Source organism: Gracilinanus agilis, chromosome 3, assembly GCF_016433145.1.
Source record: "Gracilinanus agilis isolate LMUSP501 chromosome 3, AgileGrace, whole genome shotgun sequence".
Classification (NCBI taxonomy): Eukaryota; Metazoa; Chordata; class Mammalia; order Didelphimorphia; family Didelphidae; genus Gracilinanus; species Gracilinanus agilis.
Genome location: NC_058132.1, coordinates 476,441,733 through 476,462,631, shown reverse-complemented (window position 1 = coordinate 476,462,631; position 20,899 = coordinate 476,441,733). Strand labels below are relative to the sequence as shown.

Here is a 20,899-nt window from a genome sequence, read left to right as displayed (position 1 = left end):
TTTAACTGTTTTGGGGGAGGTTTGTGTGAACCCTGTGCTTATTCAGGATCGAATTGGGGCACCACATACCTCCTCTTATAGGGAAGCCTTGCCACTGACTCCTGTGGGGTGGCACAACCATCCAGGTCACCCAGTTTCAGGGTGACACTCCCTTGAAGTCTCCCAGTGTACATTCAGCCCCAGGGGAGTGCTAGAAGAGAGAGTCTTTACAAATGAGATAATATATGAAAAAGTCTTTGCAAACCTAATGTTGTTAATGAAATTTTAGATGTAACTCATTTAATGGAAATTATGTATTTCTGAAAAGCTGGCAATTAAGAGATCAAATAAAGTAGAAAAGGTCCTATATGTACAAAAGTATTTATGGGCAGCTCTTTTTGCAGTAGTAGAGAATTGTAAATTAAGGAGTTGTCAATCAATTGGAGAATGGCTGAACAAACTTTTTATAGAAATATAATGGAATACTATTGTACTGTGAGAAATTATGAAAAAAATGGTTTCAGAAAAACATGGGAAGATTTGTATTAACTTTGACAGAGTGAAACAAGCAGTCAGGAGAACAAATACAAAAGCAACCACAATGAAAAATGAGCAATTTTGAAAGACTTAAGAACTCTAATCAACAAAATGATCAATCATGATTCCTGAGGACTGATGATAAAGGATGCTACCCACCTTCTGACAAAGAGGTAATAGACTAAATATGCAGAATGGAGCATGCATTTTTGGACATGACCCATATAGTAATTTATTTTGCTTGCATATTCATATTTTGCTAGAAGAGTTGTTGAGGAGGGGAGGATTCCAGTGTAAAAGGAGGTAGGAGGAAAAAAATATTTGAAATAACTAAAATAATCAGTTTTAAAGGTTGGTCTAAATTTTTCCATTAAGAACAAGAACAAAAATTTTTGATGCATTTTCCTTGGTAATTAGTTCCATATGAAAGGATGAAAGAAAAGGGGATAGGAAATGCAAGACTGAGACCAATAGACAGAATCTATGTGCATCTGCGAATTTGTGTGTGTGAAAGTGAGAGACAGAGAGACAAAGAGACAGGGAGAAAAAGAAAAAGAAAGAGGGAGAGAGAGGGGTATTGACTAAGCAGTTCAGTTTCTTGCTTTTAAGCATAATTTATCTAACCTAATTATATGCAGTATAAAAATAACTCACTTATCTGACCTGGAAACAAAATTATCTAGAAAAAAGCCCTGAACTCTGAAGTAAGCTGGATCTTGTATTTTACACTATGATTTGGAGGTACTCTCTGGACTGAATTGTCTGTAAAATTATGATGGAACAAGGATTCTGAAGTTGAAAGGATGGACTGGGTGCTAGATGACAAAAGACAAATAACTACTAATATGTTGGATGAGGAACTGACAACCCACCAAAAACAAAGCAAATAGTTCTACATACCTAAACCATCACTTTCCCTCCCCCATACACACACCTTCAGACATAGGCTCTAATATTCAGAATTTATGACAGATGTTCATTCAGTATTTAAGAAAAAGGTAAATATGTTATTCTATTTACTCTCTTTAAAAAGGCAGATGAGTTTGTAATATTATAGCAAAAAATGGTTAAGTTAAAAAATTGGCATTAAATTAATCCAGAAAATTCAAATATGCAGCAGACTTCCTCCACCAATTAGTGAATAAATTAGGGGTTACTTCTGTTTCCTTTTAAATGACCCAATTTCTACACTAAAAGCTTTAAAAATTAAACAAACCTGACCAATTAACTATGCCCCAAAAGAAGTAATTAATTGAATGATATCTATTTGGCTGGAGATCTCTAGAAGTGTGCTGCAAGGCTTATTGCTTACCTTGATTTTCTATTTGATATTTTTATTCTTGACTAGGATGAAAATAATGATCTTTTATCAAGATCCCATTGGGACTCAAATTCATCACCACCTCTAGGAGGCAGCTAGATGGCTAAGTGGATAGACTATTGGGCTTGGAGTCTAGACTTCCTCTGACACTTACTAGCTATTTGACCCTAGGTAAGTCACTTAACTTGTTTGCCTTAATCCGCTTGAGAAGGAAGTATCTTGACAAGAAAACCCCATGGATGGTATGGTCCACAGGGTCATGAATACTGAGATATGACTGAATGATTGAACAACAGGATAAAAACATGTATAGCAAAAATCTTAGGGACAGATTGATATATTAGATGTGAAGGTTTCTAAAATAGATAGAAAAATAATTCTAAAATTTATGCTTTAAGAATTGTTCTTTTGATCATTTCATTAGTTCTTTTTTCTTTATGTATATATGTACAAATATATATATAAATAACCACACATATATATTTGAACTCCTCAAATGATTTATAGCATGGAATCTTTCCACATAATAAGGTATCAAATGTAAAGAACCAATTCCTTAATCTATTATTTTGTTAAGTACAGATTTAAACAAATCTTCCTTTAAGTATACCAAAGCAAAATGCAAGGTATTCTTGGGGAATAGGTGCCAAAAATCCCAAGGCCTAGTAGAATCAACTCTACTAGCAAGAAAATGAAAGTGGGTCTCACTTGATAAAGGTGGATTCCAACAAATGTTTTATTTTTCTCTCCTGTCTATGGTCTAATATTTTTCATTAGGAAGATTATGCTTCATTTTTAATACAATCTCAATATCCCTTTTTTGAAATTATTTTGCTCATTAAGAATAGAGGAGAGTTGAGAGGTAAAATGAGGAGAGAAGTTAATCAAACCTAGGAACCCAACTGTTGTTTCAAATCTAGCATAGGAATGCTTCCTTGGCCTGGGACTAGATAGAGGCAGGTTTTACTGGGACAACATAGTAGTAACGTTTCTATGAACACACACTAATGGATATCAAAACTCTTCAAATAAGTGATCACTTCCTCAGGCAAGTTTGTCATATATATAGCTACAGATATATATACACATATACATTTTTCCTCAATCACACATAAAAACAGTTATTAATGTTTGTTGGTTTTGTTTTTTTGAATCTTGAATTATTTCCTTCACTCCTCTCCCCCCCCCAAACCCTTTTGGGATGGTAAGCAATCTGACATAAACTTTGCATATGCAATCATGTAAAACATTTTTTCATATTAATCCTTTTCTGGAAGAAAATTTAAACAAAAATAAGCTTAAAAAGAAACTGAAAAGCATTTGTTTTCATCTGGATTCAGATTCCATCAGATCTTTCTCTGAAAAGAGATGACTTTTTTATCACGAGTTCTTTAGGATTGTTTTGAATATTGTATCGCTTAAAATAGCTAAGTTATTCATTGCTGATCATCATATAATATTGCTTTCACTGTGTACAATGTTCTCCTGGTTCTGTTCATTTCATTCTGTATCAGTTTATGTAAGTCTTTCCAGGTTTTTCTAAGCTCCTCCTGTTAACCATTTCTTATAGCACAATAATATTCCATTATAATTATATAGTATAAGTTTTTCACTCATACTTCAATTGATGGGTATCTCCTCACTTACTAATTCTTGGCAATCACAAAAAGAGGTACTTTAAATATTTTTGTACATATACGTTATTTTCCTCTGTGTGTGTGTGTGTGTGTTTATTTCTTTAGAATACAAACATAGTAATGGTATTGCTGTGTCAAAGAGTATGTGCTATTTTGTAGATCTTTGAGCATAGATACCAATTGCTTTCCAGAATCAGTTCACAACTCCCTTAAGAATGCAATAGTGTGCCAATTTTCCCACATCCCCTCCAAGTTTTTTTTTTTTTCATTTTCCTTTTTTTGTCATAATAGCCAATCTGATAGGTGTGGGGTGGTATCAGACAAGTTTATCTTGAATAGTGTTGGGTAAAGCTTCTAGAACCAATTCATCAGGACAGTTTTGCTGCATTTGAGATCTTAGATTATAGCCCTGATGGTAATAATATATCCACTGTTAAATTAAACCTCTTCATAGACTACTAGAACTCCATAGTTTGCAGTGTTTTGTTGTTGCTGTTGTTTTGTCACCAGTCTTCAAAAATATTGCAGCTCCACCTTGGAAAGCTGAGTTTGATAGCTCTTGGCTAACATGAATGTGAAACACTGAAAAGAAAGCCTGATTATACTTGGTTTGGTGCTGTTATGAGTAAGATTAGATTAGCTAGTTATTAGGTATTGATTATATATTGATTAGGAAGTACCTAGCAGGAAGGAGCTGGAGCTGGGAATTCCAGGTTGGAATGAAGGAGGAGGAAGTCTTATCTGTGTTCTGTGTGTGGACTCCATTTGTGGTAGGCAAAAACTGTTGCCAGCCTGGGAGACCTCAGAGCAAAGGACTCCTTGCATCCCGTTTTCCCCTGGATCCTGTGTGGTGTGGCATTTAAGGAAAGAACAAGAGAAGAGGACAGTGCTTCAAGCAAACCCCTTACTGCTTAGTTCCTGATACAACTGTAGCTCCTGGCATCCAGACATCATCAGTGGATTGCAGTGAGAAATCCCAAAGCCACAAAAGCCCCAGCTGTACTCAAGCCTGGCAGGTTCCAGGTTTGAGGCAGAAACCCAGAGACTCCAGTATAGCTCCTTGGGCCCTGTTAGTTAGATAGCTTAGATTAGTGTAGTGAATAAGTCCTTCCCTGTCCCTTTGGGTTTTGTTATTAGGTGTTAAGATTTTAGAGTAGTCACTCCTATCCCTCCTTTTAGTTGTTTCTAATTAAAACCCAATTTCACCTTGTTACCTTGTCAGTTAATTCAAGGCCTCTGGCCAGAGTGACAGTTGGCTGTTATTTTTTCAGTTGGGAGTGGTGTAGCTGTGCAAGACTTCAGTGTCCAGTTTTAGTCTCTCTTACATCCCAGAGAGTGTTCCCACAAACCCCATAGTTGATTTTAATATCCCTGGTGACCCCATTACTTATATTTTCCTACAGTGCATGGAAAGCTTTATGTCCTCAAATACAAGTATAACTTTACATTGATCAGGAGGTTAGTCAGTTCTTCAGGGCCTCAGACAAACTTTTTCAATGGAAAAACCATATCCATCAAGTAGCAATTAGTAAAAAGTGTGTTAACTTGAATGGTCTTCTCTAAGGGAGTACCCCAGAACTCATTCTTTAGCCCTGTTCCCATATTTTGAATATTTCTTACCTAGTTGCACTACTTTGGGATTCTCTAACTTTCCCACAATGCTCTAGGAAGCTCATAATTGGGGGGGAGGGCAGAAATCTCATCATCCTGCAATCATCTCATAATTAAGATATCACTGGGACTTCACCATCATCCTTTATCCTGATTGTTAAGTGAAGCCATGAACTCCAGAATGGAAATTTAAGGAGGGAGCCCAGGTGAGAACACCTTTTATCAGTTGGCACCACTTCTTTGGGACTTCTCTGTCTTTTCTACCATGGTCCCATGTTGACTACCTTCCCTTTTCAGCTTACTTTTATGTACTGTCTTCCCTTCCCATCTGATTGTAAGTATTTTGAGGACAAGAATTGCATTTTTTTTCATATTTATGTCCCCAGAACTTTGCAAAATGCTTGGAACATAACAGGTGCTAAATAAAGGTTTATTGACTGATTAATAACTCTCATGCAGACAGATATGCCATGTTTATCAAGTTTGTGGATGACACACAACTAGGAGATCTAGATTAATGTAATGGATGTGAAAATCAGGATCCCAAAAGATACAGAAGAGTAGTAATACAATGAACTTATAACTAACTGACAAAATGAAATGAAGAGGAGAAAAGAGGCAAGAGAACAACTAGGAGATCCTTGCAGTAGTTTACATGAAAGGTGTTAAGAACCTGAACTAAGATGATGTCTGTGTGAGTAATAAGAAAGAAATGAATGTGAGAGACATCTTGGAGGTAGAAACAGCAATATTTGCTTTGATAAGATACCTTAGATAGGGGAGGGTGATGAGTCAAGGAAAATACTAAGGTGTCAAATCTGGAAGCCTGGAAGGATGGTGTTATCCTAAATAGGAATAGGAAAGTTCAAAAATATTCTCCAAGCTCAACTAACTTGGCAGACTGCTCCACCTCACCAGTAGCCCTGCTCACCTTGAGATGTGCCTTCCTTGAGTCTGCTCTCCTGATTGGTTACTTCCTGAACAAGACCATCATTTTATGAGAGGTCCTAAGCATGCTTACTTTACTCCCAGCTCAACTCATTTTCTGAACTGGTTCTCCTCATCAGAAACCTTGCCCAAAGCAAGTCTCTGTTTCTGACTGATTAGTCTGTAAGCCCTTTGAGGAGAGGAAATACATTGCTTTATTATTTTTAACTACAGTGAATGGTACATAGTAAACATACATAAGTAGAAAAAAGTAAATATGTAAAATTTAATGAATGGTTTATCAAGTTTCTTGCTAAGAAAGAGATGTGGGGTAAAAGATAATGGTTTATTTTCTGAAGTATTAAATTTGTGATGTTTATGGGAATTTGTAGTTTAAAATGTCCAACAGGAAGTTGGTGATGTAGAACTGGAAATAAGGAAAGAAACTGAGGCTGCTTACAGAAAATCTTGAGCCATCTATATAGACATAAAAAAATCAAAGCCATCAAAATTAATGAGGCCATCAAGTGAGACAATACATCAAAGAAATAGGGACAAAATAAATCTATAGGAACACACAGACAGGAGTAAGAAATGGATGATGAACCAGCAAAGAAGTCTAAGAAGGAGCAGTCAAACAAATAGAAGAAATAAAAGAGAAAAGTAATGTCATGAAAACCCTAAAAGAGAGATCATCTAGGAAAAGGTAATCAGGTGCCAGATATAGTAATGCCAGATGCTTACAGAGAGACCAAGAAGACACCCAGCTCCTGGGTTCCCTTGTTTTTGACTGTTCACTCTTTCCTGTTGAGCCCTGGACTATTGAACTATGCGTTTAAGCTTTCTAATTCTTTTCCTTCTGTATTTCACAGTCAGAAAAGTCAATGTTTATGCCATGGATCTATTTCATTTTTCTTCCTTAACTTTTCTGTGCATAGTAATGAACATAAAATTACTCTTTCAGTGGGTAACAGAGAGACCAACAGACTTTTTCTTTAATTTTTTTTGTCTCTCTCTGGTAGGAGTTAGATAGTATGAGTGACTTTGTGTCAACAAAGGCCTGACTAAACCCAAGATAGGTTTTTTTAAGTGTTAAAATTAATGGTTTGGCTAAATATATGAAATTTATAAATCTTTTATTTATAAAAGAGGTGGAGTGAAAGTAGAGAAATACAAAAGGGTAGAGAAGACATTAACCTATCTAACTAAATATTGTTCCAGTGCTTGGCTCAGCTAGGACTTGTTAACCCTCAATCAGAATTAAACTATCTCCAGAAGACAGGATGGGAAAACCAGCTATCCACTCAACCAAGTTCCCTCCAAGAGGGAGGCCAAAACAATGACTGGAGCTGAAAGTGACTCCAGAGGCTGACTTTCTTCTTTGAACCAAGCTTCTTGAAGCTGACTTCCTTCTTGGAGTGATTCTCTTCTTGGAGTTCACTCTCCACTAGACTCAACTGAGACTGAGTTCAGGGCTTGCTTTTATGGTAACTTATCTCCTCCCCTCTTCACAGGGGCCATTCACATTTTCCAAATTGTCTAGCACTGCCCAGTGGGCAGTGTTTGTGGGAACTTGTTTGCACCTTCTGGAGGGGTGAATACTCATCAAAAGGGTTCACACTTTCTGAGGGTGTGAACAAGTTTCTGATTGTTTGAGTTAGAAAAAAGGGTGGAACTCTCTAAGTATCTTGCTGGTTTCTCACCTAGCACTAGGTAGGATGTGAATTCACTAAGAGGTTTGTGAGCTCTTCCACCTAGTTCTAAATTGTGTTGATTCAAAATTATTGTTAACCAAAATGTTAACTCCAACTAGGCAAAGAGAATAAAGGATTCCCTTTTACAGTATCCACTTCCATCCTCCTTTCAGAAATAAACCTCATATTTTCAAGATTATTTTTAAGGATTCTAATTTCTATAGTAATCATTTTATTAGATTTGCATATAAGTATTGAACTAGGAATTTTTCCCTGAAGCTTCACGTCTTTATTTATCCTAGTTCCAAGCTCAGTTTTCCCCAAGGCCTTATTTCTCCTGGGTTCACAGTAAGTTCAACATTGGGAGGACTCATTTGCCTTCTTCGGGACACTGGCACAGTTAGTCTTCTGCAGTACTGAAGATTTAATGTGCCCTTCTAATTTCCTAACTCATTCATAGCTAATCTTTCCTTATTATAATGATGATAGCAACAATAGTGATGGTAGCAATTCTCTACTCAGGCCTGCTCCAATAACTCATAATGGCCTGGAAATGACCTCAAAGATGATGGCAGTTAAGTGCAGACTGAGGAAGGTCCTACCAAAATGGACAAACTACAAGGACAGGTTTTATGCCCTGTGAAATACTATAATCTAAGTGCCAAGAGATTTATTACCTGAAGTTCAAGCATAAGATAAACAATTTTTTTTGCATGAGGTTTTGTTTGGGAGACAAGCACAGTATCCCATAAACTTTGTTGATTAAAAATGGAGAAGTTGGATCACCTCACCAGAAATGTCTCAGTTCAAATCCCTCCTAGTCCTTCCCTTCCCAGGCCCTCCAGCTTCTAGTTTCTTCCTCTGGGAAACTACCTTCCATTTACTCTTTCATATCTTGTTATCTACATATTGTCTCCTCCATTATAATGTAAGCTCTTGAAGGCAGTTTGGTGTTGTTAATCATAAATACTTTACTATTGGCAAATGATATTCATCTAATAAAACCTGCTTACAAGGCTCAAAGGCTAGGGCACTGCATCCACCCTTTGTCCATTAAAGGGCCCATCTGTTGGGGAGTATTCACATGGTTCAGATCATGTTTGGCCCTGAGGGAGTCTGACTTTGCAGAAGAATAGTTAGGTTCTTTTTCTCACAGTCTTTGGCTTGCTATACAGTTCCTTCATCTCAGCATTACTTATATCTTAAACTATGACTTATTTCTAGATTTTTGCCAAGAGATTCCATAGGAAGGAACTCAATGAAAAATAGGAATCATGTTTGGAATAGAAATATTTCCTACAAATATACAAAAACACTAAAAGACTGCCAAAACTCAAGTCATTTGTAACTTAACAATCATTACAATTGTCTGACTTCGAGGCTGTGTCACAAACATCAGAACATGAAGTGGTTTAGAGCATTTTGGCATTCCATATTTCACCTTGGTTTTTCACTGACTCTCTTTCAGCAGAGACCAGTTCAGCCAGGGAATGTGTTCATTCTTCTACCAGTGGCTAATTTTTGTATGAAGGAACTCCTCTGGCCAATAGTCAACAACACCCAATGGACTCAGGACCTCCAGGCCTGGCAAAGTTATGAGGTAACCTTCAAGTCTGGGCAGGTCAGTCTCCAGGTTGAAGTTCAGTCTTCTCCTTAGGAATAGAAACACAAATCTGGAAAAGATTGCCAACACCCAATGGCGAGCTCACCTAATTGAGTCTCCTTGTTCTAGCTGACAGTTGGGTATAGTTCCCATTCTGCCAGAGTGGAAAAGAGCCAGGTTTCCTCCACCCTCCCTGGAAGTCTCAGAGTTACCTGATGCCATCTGGAGGGAGGAAAGATAAGTGTACTGTGGGAGGAGTCATCCACTGGGAGACTGGCTCTTCCTCCCTTATGGTCAATAGAGTCTGATGTAGTTTTGATCATCTCTCCTGCTTCAGCCCTCAATGTAGCGTAGTCCAAGGACTACCTGAGCATGCAGTATTATACTGTAGCACTAAGTCTCCTTAGCACCATCTCTGCCACATGACAGAAGAGAGTACCCTGTGTTTCTTCATTCCCCAAATACCCAAGGACTGAGCCCACACATCTGATTGGTTGCATATACATAGGGGAATTCTGTACATGCTCTGTGCAGCCCCAGATTACACTCACATCTGTATTTTACCTCAATGCTGCTGCTACAAGATAGAAGGGAGTATCCAAAATGACAAAATCATGACTTCGTTACCATATTTAATACTCGTTGCCAAATAATCACTCCAATTGCCTATAGATCATTATGAGAGCCTCTTTTTAAATACTCCCATGATTTTGAAGGAATGAGTTCAAACAAATAACAGAGTGGTCATAATAAAACTGAAAAAGTCTTCAGATTATAGGGTTTTATTCCTTGCAACTACAGATATATGAAATGAATAATGCAAAGTAAATACTTTGTGTGAAGACTAAAAAGAATAAATAAGCAAATCTCATTCTTGAAGCTCAAAGTAACAGACATCAGGAAAACAAGTCAGTATAAGTAATCTGCACCTTAAGCTTTCTTGGGATCATCATTTCAGGGACATCTGGATATTCTACTTACTATGTGCCAGGCACTATTCTAAGTGCTTTACAATAATTATTTCATTTTATCCTTACAACAACCATTGGAGGAAGGTGCTATTATTATCTACATTTAAAGATAAGGAAATGGAGACAGAGGTTAAGTGACTTACCCAGGATCATACAACTAGGAACTATCTGAAGCAGAATAAGAGCTCAGGTCTTCTTGACTCCAGGAACAACATTCTATCTACTGTGCTAGCTAGTTGCCTGAATTTTGTTTATTTTCTGATTTATCAAGGTATTTAATCACACATGTAGACACTTAATAGCTAAGTCTTTTACTATCTCTAGGAATATGAAAGTTCAAGAGTGTATCTAAAGTAGGCACATAAGCAGTATACATCTAAATATATCGAATAAGCACAGGGGATATGGGCCAGCACACCTGAGAGATGCATTTCCATTGAACTGACAGGCACATTTGGCCCACTATCTGTGCACACCTATGTGAGCACCTGCAGCCTATGAGGCATTGTGCTGTGTACAAAGAAAAATAAAACATGGCATTTTTCTCTTTGTATATATACATCACAGGCACTCATAGAAGTATATGGATAGCGAACCAGATGTGCTCATTAGGGAAGGGCCAACAGGAGACTCTACACTCATTAGCTAAAATGCTTTAGTATAGTAACTTTCTCGGAGGCAAGAATACAATTCTTAAGTACAGTGATCCCTCACCTATCAAGAATTACATTCCAGAGACCCCCACAATAGGTGAAAATCCACGAAGTAGCAGCATTATATTTATTTTATTATTTATATATATTTTAAGGCTTTATAAACCCTTCCCATTCTCCTCTAAACCTTTTCTACACTCTTATTAACCTATAGTTACTGAATCAATCAACATCCAGGATACAGAACACAGCACTATGGTTGGCTGGTGGTCTTTCATTCTGTCAGCCAATAGTATTTCACAATAAGTGTAACTACATGATACAGAATCTGATTTTTTTTTTAAAACTCACCATACAAATTTGTAACTATACTCAAAGACCTCTAAAAGACTGCCTGCCCTTCGATCCAGCCATAGCATCGTTGGGTTTGTACCCACAAAGAGATCATAGATAAAAAGACTTGTACAAAAATATTTATAGCTGCGCTTTTTGTGGTGGCAAAAAACTGGAAAATGAAGGTATGCCCTTCAATTGGGGAATGGCGAACAAATTGTGGTATATGCTGGTGATGGAATACTATTGTGCTCAAAGGAATAATAAACTGGAGGAATTCCATGTGAACTGGAAAGACCTCCAGGAATTGATGCAGAGTGAAAGGAGCAGAGCCAGAAGAACATTGTACACAGAGACTGATACACTGTGGAAAAATCGAATGTAATGGACTTCTGTACTAGCAGCAATACAATGACCCAGGACAATTCTGAGGGATTTATGGAAAAGAACGCTACCCACATTCAGAGGAAGAACTACAGGAGAGGAAACACAGAAGAAAAACAACCGCTTGAACACATGGGTTGATGTGGACATGATTGGTGATGTAGACCCGAAACAACCACACCAATGCAACTATCAATAATATATAAATAAGTCTTGATTGATGACACATGTTAAAACCAGTGAAAATTTGCATTGGATATGGGAGGGGTGGAAGGGGGGTGGTGAAGGGGAAAGTAAAAACATGAATCATGTAACCATGGAAAATTTTCCTAAAAAATAAAATCTTTAAATCTTAAAAAAAAAAAAAAAACACCATACAGTAAAGTGTGATAAGTGAACCACAATATAGCAAGGGATGACTGTATACTGAACACCACAAATCTAGACTATAGCAATTGTACAAAAATAGAATAAGATCTTTCTTTCTTTGTTTCCTCTTCCTTCTCTCTCTCTCTCTCTCTCTCTCTCTCTCTCTCTCTCTCTCTTTCTTTCTCTCTCTCTCTCTCTCTTTCTTTCTCTCTCTCTCTCTCTCCTCCCTCCCTCTTTGCCACCAAATATGAAATAAAATGGAAACTGCATTACCTTTTCCCAGCTTTCCCAGCTATTATGTTCTCACTCTGCTGTCAGTTCTATCTTACATTGATAAAAGATGGAAGGGCTGACTGAAAAGATCTTTTTCCATCTATAAGAGCTATAATTCTATTAATTTAGAGAACATACCTAAGACCCCAAAAGGGAATACAAATGCTAGAATACAATTTCTGGCAGAACATAATTTTCTAGCTTTAAAAGGAAGCAATGGATAGTGGATAGATCTTAAAATTAAGAAGCCCTGGGTTCAGATTCTGCCTTTGATACTACCTATGAGATCATCAGTAAGTCATTCCACTTTTCAATGTCCAAGGAAAGCCTTTAAAACCACAAAATACAGGGTGTCCCAGAAGTCTCGATGTCCTTTTAAACCTCTAAATGGCTCTAAGACTTTTTAAAAAATCTGACTATTTGTCTTAAAATTGACACTAAGTATCAATTCTAAAGCAGAAGAAAGGTAAGGTCTAGGCATTGGGATTAAGTGACTTGCCCAGAGTCACACAACTGGAAAGTGGCTGAGGCAATATTTGAACCCAGGACTTCCTGTCTCTAAGCTTGGCTCTCTATCCACTGAGCCACCCAGCTGCCCTGGCCATAAGGCTTTTTATAGAGGAGTTTCCACCCTGGAAATTCTCACATTGATGAAATCAGGTCTGAACAAAAACCTAGGCTACCAGAAAAATGCAACATTAGCTTAAACAACTGGAGAATTTAGTAAAATAAAGCACAGAGTCACCAAAATTTTTTTACAAACTGAATAAAAACCCCAACGTATTTTGAAGCAATTCTACAAAGAAATTGTTTTTAGAGTAAAAAAGATTAAGTTCTTCAGAGTAACATGAAGTCATCTGAATTAGAAATAGGTTATAGTCTTAATTCTTTAACAAATAATTCATGGTATATTAACTAAAAATAATTTTGAAATAGCAGGATTCAATTATACCTGACTTAATATATTTCTTACATTAAATAGAAAGTCTTATATAATTTTTCAAGATGTGAAATTAAATCAAATTGTCATGGAGAATGAAAAACTGCACCCTTCAAAAAAGGTTTAATTGGACTCTCAAAGTCAGTCTTATATTGTAAATGTTCCATATTCAATGGATTGATTGGGTATATAAATCCTAAGGAGATATATAATATGAAAATAAGAAACTCTTTAAAACAAAGGAAATGGTTTAAAGACTCTTAATGTAAACTGAATGTTTGCCCTCAAAAAAAGAAGACTAAAATGTAGGGACAAACATAATGAGTTGAAAATCACCATTTAAAGGAAGTGGTATTCTTCATAATGCAAATGACTTTTGATGGGTCCACTATTAGAAATTGTACTACCTATACACACTAGTTACATTTTATTAGTTTCAGTGATGATCAGTATTGTGTTTAAAAAAACTGTTGAGATGCAAATCCTTCCTCTCAACAGAAAGATAATAAATTGTAGGTAAGAATAAGAGACTAGTTGTCAGGCATGGACAACATTTTAGTTTTGCTTTATTTCATTATATTTTTATAAGGGTGCTTGGGATGAGGGTCTTTAAAAACTGATAGATATAAAAAATAATCAACAAAACATTAAAAAAGAAAGTAATTTAGTAGTCTTCTCAACCCCAAAGCATTTTTGCTCATTAGTGTTCTGGTACAAAAAACAAGGGAATAATACTTTCCTTTTCCTCCTACCCTGCCACAATAATTTAATTACTTCTAAATAATATTTTTATTTTAAAACGTGGGCCTCATAATAACAAGGATTTTATAAATACCAGTGAAGAAGCAAGAGCTCTTCTACATCATATTTATTGATTGATTAAGCTCCTAGGGCAAGGACTGTCTTTTTCCTCTTTTTGTATCTCTTGTATTAACAGTGCCTAGGACATAGTAGGTGCTTCATAAATGTTTACTGAATTGAATTGATAACAGATACCAGTAGAAGTAGCTAGGTAGGACAATAAATAGAGTGAGATTTGAAATTAGAAAGACCTGGGGAGCAGCTGGGTAGCTCAGTGGATTGAGAGCCAGGCCTAGAGACTGGAGGTCCTAGGTTCAAATCCGGCCTCAGACACTTCCCAGCTGTGTGACCCTGGGCAAGTCACTTGACCTCCATTGCCTAGCCCTTACCACTCTTCTGCCTTGGAACTGATACATAGTATTGATTCCAAGATGGAAGGTAAGGGTTTAAAAAAAATTAGAATTGGTAAAGTGGACATTTGTGACTCCACAAGACATCAAGCAACAAAACAAAGTAAAAAAAAAAAGAAATTAGAAAGACCTGAGTTCAAATGCAGCCTCAGACAATTACTGGTTTTATGACCCTGGACTTAACCTCTCCCAATCTCAGTTTCCTCATTTGCAAAATGGGGATAATAATGCTCACTGCCCAGACCTGTTGTGAGAACAAAAGGTGATGATAGGTGTAAAGCATTTTGAAAATCTTAAAAAATATAAATGCTGGTTATAATTATTAATATTTCTATAAGACTTACTGATTACCTCTTACAAAAGAACAAAGGAGGAGATCCTGAAGAGCATCTAGCATCTATTCTCACTGCATCACTTCACAGTTGAGGAAACAGAGTAGCAGAAAGGTGATGACTTTCCCAAAGTGAAAAAGACATTGTCTAAGTTAAGATTTGAATAAAAATCTATTAATATTTCTAGAAAGATTTCTACCACACTCTACTTCATCCTCTTGAAACTTGGGCTTTGTCATTTGCTCTGCAAATATGCACCATGAACCATTAGACTCTGAATAAATGAATAGAAAAAAATGTATCCACTTTTACCGTCTATCATAGGGGATCTCCAACTTTGCCATCTACCTTTTAGCTGTAGCCTTTTATAGACACTGTCTATTAGATTGTGAGCTCTTTGAAGGCTATTGACTGTTTTAATTTTGAATTTGTGTCCCCAGGGCTTAGAGCAGTGCTTGGCACTTAATAAATGTTTTTCTTTTTTTACGTATCATAAAAGCTTAAAACTACACAGACTTTGAACACCCCGTATAGACAAAACACATATATTTAATCTTCTTGAAATGAAAGACAGCATATATTATTCATCTTGGTAACGGGTAGTACCTTGCATATATATATATATATATATACAGTTCTCCCTTCATTTAAGTGGACCATCCCACGGACCTCTAGGTACATGCAAATTTACTCCTACCCATTCACTTCACTTAGCTTACATGAGAAGGAATATACAAAATAATGCCTTTACACAATCATGAAATATACTAAAATACAGACATCTTAAATACTGTATCATGATAATAAAGAGAACTATGAAATGAAAGATAAAGCTAAAGATAAAGTATGTATAACACTGTACAAAAAACAGAGGTGTGCAATATGCTGCCCCTTACCTACTCACTGCCCTTATTGAACCTTTTTCACTGGTGATTAGTCACATAATGTTTTTATGAAGTTATTAAGAGATGTTTGGACATTGTTCTCTTTTGTTTCCTCATATATTTAATGCCAGCAAGCAATATTATTATCCTCAACTAGTCTTTGAATTTTCTAATTTTTTATTTAAAAATCCATCTTTTCAATACAAGAAAAAAATTCACTCAAATGACAAAATGTTACTACCAATTGTTTCATTGTGAACTGTTTTGGTCTGACCTCAGATTCTCAAGATTCCCTTTCTTCTTCTTCAGTCTGCAGTTAGCAGCCTAATCAGATCCTCATTCAACAGTTCTTCCCCATAAAATTCAATTAACTTTTCCACATCATTCTCACCTGCTTTTAGCTCTAATTCTTGTACTAATTTTACAATCTTGTTGCTAACTTCTTTGGATGTTTCATCTTAGTCATATCCATGAAAATCTGCCACAAACTGCAGGCACATTTTTTTCCCAATTCTTCATACTTACTTCTGTTACATCTTCCCATGTTTCTAAGAATTCTTTATGTAAAGTTGAATTTGTATAATGCAAATTTCTCTAAAGAAAGAATTGGCTATACTAAGTATACAAGAAATTTGGGGGGGGGGGGTGGTGCACAGTTAGGTAGCTCAGTGGACTGAGAGCCAGGCCTAGAAACAGGAGGTCCTAGGTTCAAATCTGGCCTCAGACATTTCCTAGCTGTGTGATCCTGGGTAAGTCACTTAACCCCCATTGCCTAGCCATTACTACTCTTCTGCCTTAGAACCAATACACAGTATGGATTCTGAGACAGAAGGTAAGGGTTTAAAAAATAAAAAGAAATTAAAAAAAAGAAATTTCTGTTGAATGAATGGAGAAGTGAATGAATCAAAGAAGTGAAATGCCGGGAAGTTCAGGTTCCTTATTATTAGTTCAGATTTTGTCCTTGCTCTAAAAGGAGCTAGAATTGAATTAGGGATTTAGTTTTCTACTTCCCCAGCCTTCCTTGCCTCAGCTCCTTTTCCCTGATTCTCTTTACATTCACTCAACCTCCCTCCCAGCTGGGACATGGAGAAGTTCAGTTCTACCAGGGGAGGTAGTGGAACAGAATAGACAAAACACTTAAGGAAGAGGGACTGAACAACCCCCACGAGGTAAAGGAGGAATTTAGATATCCTTCTCCAATCTCCCTCTTTCCATTTCTCCATGTTTCCATGTATGTGGGAAATTTTAAAAGGGTCAGTTATAAGACTAAGGAAAATATTCTGAATTTCCAGTTAAATTCCCATTCCCTTCCTGACCACTGAGCAGTCATGGGTAAAAGGGAAAAAGTCAACAAAACAAAAAAGGAAGTGGCTGTGAGCTAATAATGTCAGATTCCCTAAAAAGGAGTAAAGGTGGAGGGCAGGCTGTTATATCCACAAGGATACATATGTTCCTTGTGGAAACTCAAATCCCATTTACTGAACTCATTCTTCAAATCAGGAGCATAGAAAAGGGTAAATGTATATTTCTCAATAAACAAGAATTTTATTTAGTGTTACATGTCTATTCTTACACAGTGGAGGTAAAGGGGTACAGGAGAAGCAATGGCTTCCATTCTCTTTCAGTAAGGAGGAAAATGAGAGAGACTAATAGAGCAAAGAAAGAGGGAAAAAAGCAATCTAATAAAAGTGAGTCCTAGATCCAGCTCTGTCAGGAAATTGTCACCAATGATTGTAGAAACAGTAAAGCTAATGGGAATAACAAAAAAAATCAAACAATTTGCAAAGTTACAAACACTAATATAACAGAATATCAAAAGGGATACAAGGAAGTTTAATGCAATCTATCTCATCCCCAATTGCCAATAAGGAAAAGAAAACATAAATGGTAACAAAAGTAAAAATACTTTAAAACAAAAGTATTCTTTGAAGAAAAAGAAAAACATTGAAGCAGAGAAAGTAATGAGCCTAAAGTTAGTGAAGCCTGATAAATATGCTTCATTAGACAGGCTCTATTCCACACAAGTGAAAGATGGGTCACAGGAGGCAGGAAATCATTTGAAGAAATTGCTGCATTTGAAAGGCAGGTGAAATATAGGAGGGCCAGGGAATAGGGAAATGAAAAATATCACAGTCATTTTTCAGAAAGGAAGGTTAAAAGAAACACAAAAACATTAAAAACTCATGAGCCTGAGTTCAATTTTGAAAGAAAAAGGAAAAAGCTAGAAGTGCTCATCAGAAGATGGGAGCTTTTTGGAGAACCAACAGAGGGACATTTTGCCTTGAGAAAATAGCCAAAGGAAATTGAAAGAGAAAGCATTTCCTAATATGATTTTGTTTTACACCCCCATCCCCCCAAAAAAAACCCCTACTCAACCAGTATAGGTAGAAATTAAAAAGATAATATCAGCAGGCAACAGGACTGTTAACATGCCATGTAGAATGTAAATACAGAGCCATTCCCAAAGCCTCATTTTTTCTTGGAGATTTAAATTTTCTCTGACTATATTGGAACTTCAGTCTTCTGAAAATAAAAATTATAGAATATTAGTATTAGAAAGAACTTTAGAGGTCACCTCATCTGACATCTTATCCATTTTAGGAATACTCATTACAACATGTCTTATGAGAAAAATGGGAGATTATCCAGCCTAAGATTGAAATGATTAAAATTTTCCAATGACAAAAATCTCACTTAATCTATTGTTGGACAATGTTTTGTCCATTCCTCACTCCAGCAAAGTTGCCAGATGGTCATGTTTGGATACTTGACAGTCCCTTGAACCTAACTCAGTAAGATTTTTTTCTTCATAGTAAGGTTTCTTTATTATTGTTGCAACCCTTCTGGAAAGTAAAGTGAATCCTATGGGTCCTTCTCAGAATATTGTTTTTAACTGTATAAATTAAAATACAGAATATTAGAGAGGAAATTAATTTTATATTGAAATACAATAATATATAGCTGTATGGGCATATATTTAGATATACATATAAACATAAATATACATTTACATATATGTATATATTTATATTTTCATATACATACACATAAAATTTATAGACCCTGGATTAAGAATCCATGCAACAAATTGATTAATTTGGAAAATATTGATTAGGAAAGCTAGGTAGCACATTGGTTAGAGTACCAGGCATGGAGTCAGGAGGTCCTGAGTTCAAATCTATTCTCAGACAATTCCCAACTGTATGACCCTGGGTAAATTACTTAGCCCTAGTTGCCTAGCCCATACCATTCTTCTGCCTTAGAATCTATAAAAAGGTATAGAAAAAAAAAGAAAAATATTGTTTAATTTTAGCTGTAGCACCATCTCATTGGAAATGAACTTCCTTTGTCAAAAAGAAGCAGCTAACATGGGACAAATACATAGATATGAAGTTGACAACAGCAAAAAAAAGAGAAAGGAGTCCATGAGAAAATCCAACTCGAATAAATGAGCCTTGGTAGTAGGAAAATATTCTAGATGAATAGAAAATAAGAATGTGAGAAATGATGGGAATGTAGCCCTAATCCAAGCAACATAAATGCTTGCTTTTACATATTCATTTTTGTAAATTTCATAGAATAACATTTAATCAATGGAAAAAACCAACAGATTTACTTGCCCATGTCAGAGAATTCCTTTTGGGTCCTATTTTTCCTCTTTTTAAGATTAATTCTTAATTCTACTTTACTGGCTTTATATAAGCATATTCTGTGATTTTGTTTGATTATGAACCATATTTCAAAGAACCAACCTAGCATATCTTGTAAACCAAAGAACTGATTTTCCTTCAGCATACAAAATTCACATTCATTACCAAAATTATTACCTATTATGACGTGCATGCCAAGTTTTGCCAAATGCTTTGCAGTTGAAAAGCCAATTCCACAGAGCCCTCCAGTCACTATAGCAACACATCCATGTTGTGAAGAAAAATCTGTATAAAAAAAAATTACAGGTAATTTCTCATTAGAGTGCTATCAAATATTTTTGAAAGTATAAACAAAATGTAATCCTAAACTATTAATTAGAATAGCTTATCTCCTTAACACCAATATTCTCCGAGAAATTCTGTATGTCTGAATCATCTATAGAAATTTGCCATATTCCCATAATCTTCAGAACCAGAGACAATGAGACTCTCCAGGACTCTATAGAGAGGAGATATTTGTACCTTTCCAAATGTAAGAGGTCTTTGGAAAACTAAACATAAGAAAGAGAGAGACAGAAACATAAAGGCAACAGGAATAGATGCCCATTTCCCTAGCACACAGGGCCATGCCAAAGCCAACGCTTCTGGGTTAAATGAAGAAATGTCCTAAGCTATAGTACTCACTCATGAGTTAACAGGTGATGTCTTTCTACTAGTATGTGTGTAAGGAGGTGTGTGGGGGGGTTTGGGTGGGTGGACATAGAGGCAGAAGGAGTAAAACTCACAATTCAAGAACATAATGTGACTGCTGAGGATATTATTAAACACTTTTACATACTATTATGTGGAGGCAATACCCAAAAATAGTGTTCCTTCCTCCTCTTTTCAAGACATATTTACAGAGAAAACTCAGTCACTTTTAATTGGGTGCAGTGATTAACCCTGCTTGATCTAACCCTTTCTATTTTTAAATGCCTTTTCTTTAAAGTGAATAACTTTTTGTGTTCCCTGATTTTTCTGGTAAAGAAAATATCTTTTGGGAATTATGAGCTGTGGTTTTGAGCAAATGATGCCCTAAAGAATATCATAAATCTAGTGTCTTTTTAGGAAAGGGGATTAGCATTTGAGGTATGTCCATGTAAAAGCTATAGCTCATGATATACCACAACTTCAGATGAATCAAAATTTTATATGACTGCAAAAATCTTAAATAGAATACTAGCAAAGAGACTCCAGCAAGTAATTAAGAAGATCTTCCACCATGATCAGGTGGGATTTATACCAGGAATGCAAGGTTGGTTCAACATTAGGAAAACCATCCACATAATTGACCATATCAACAGTCTAACAAACAAAAATCACATGATTATCTCAATAGATGCTGAAAAAGCCTTTGACAAAATACAGCATCCATTCCTATTGAAAACACTGAAAAGTATAGGAATAGAAGGACCTTTCCTAAAAATAATAAACAGTATATACCTAAAACCATCAACAAACATCATATGCAGTGGGGATAAATTAGAAGCCTTCCCAATAAGATCAGGAGTAAAACAAGGATGCCCATTATCACCTCTATTATTCAACATA

At 36.1% G+C, this 20,899-nt stretch overlaps 1 protein-coding gene across 1 annotated transcript in view; it reads right to left on the bottom strand.

Moving 5' to 3' along the window:
- The window catches only part of DHRSX (dehydrogenase/reductase X-linked), a 374,374-nt gene that overhangs the window by 344,939 nt on the left and 8,536 nt on the right, over positions 1-20,899 (bottom strand). Inside the window, exon 2 of the mRNA XM_044669282.1 lies at positions 19,487-19,594. Coding sequence (XP_044525217.1) covers positions 19,487-19,594 — 108 coding nt within the window. The remainder of the gene's footprint in view (positions 1-19,486; positions 19,595-20,899) is intronic.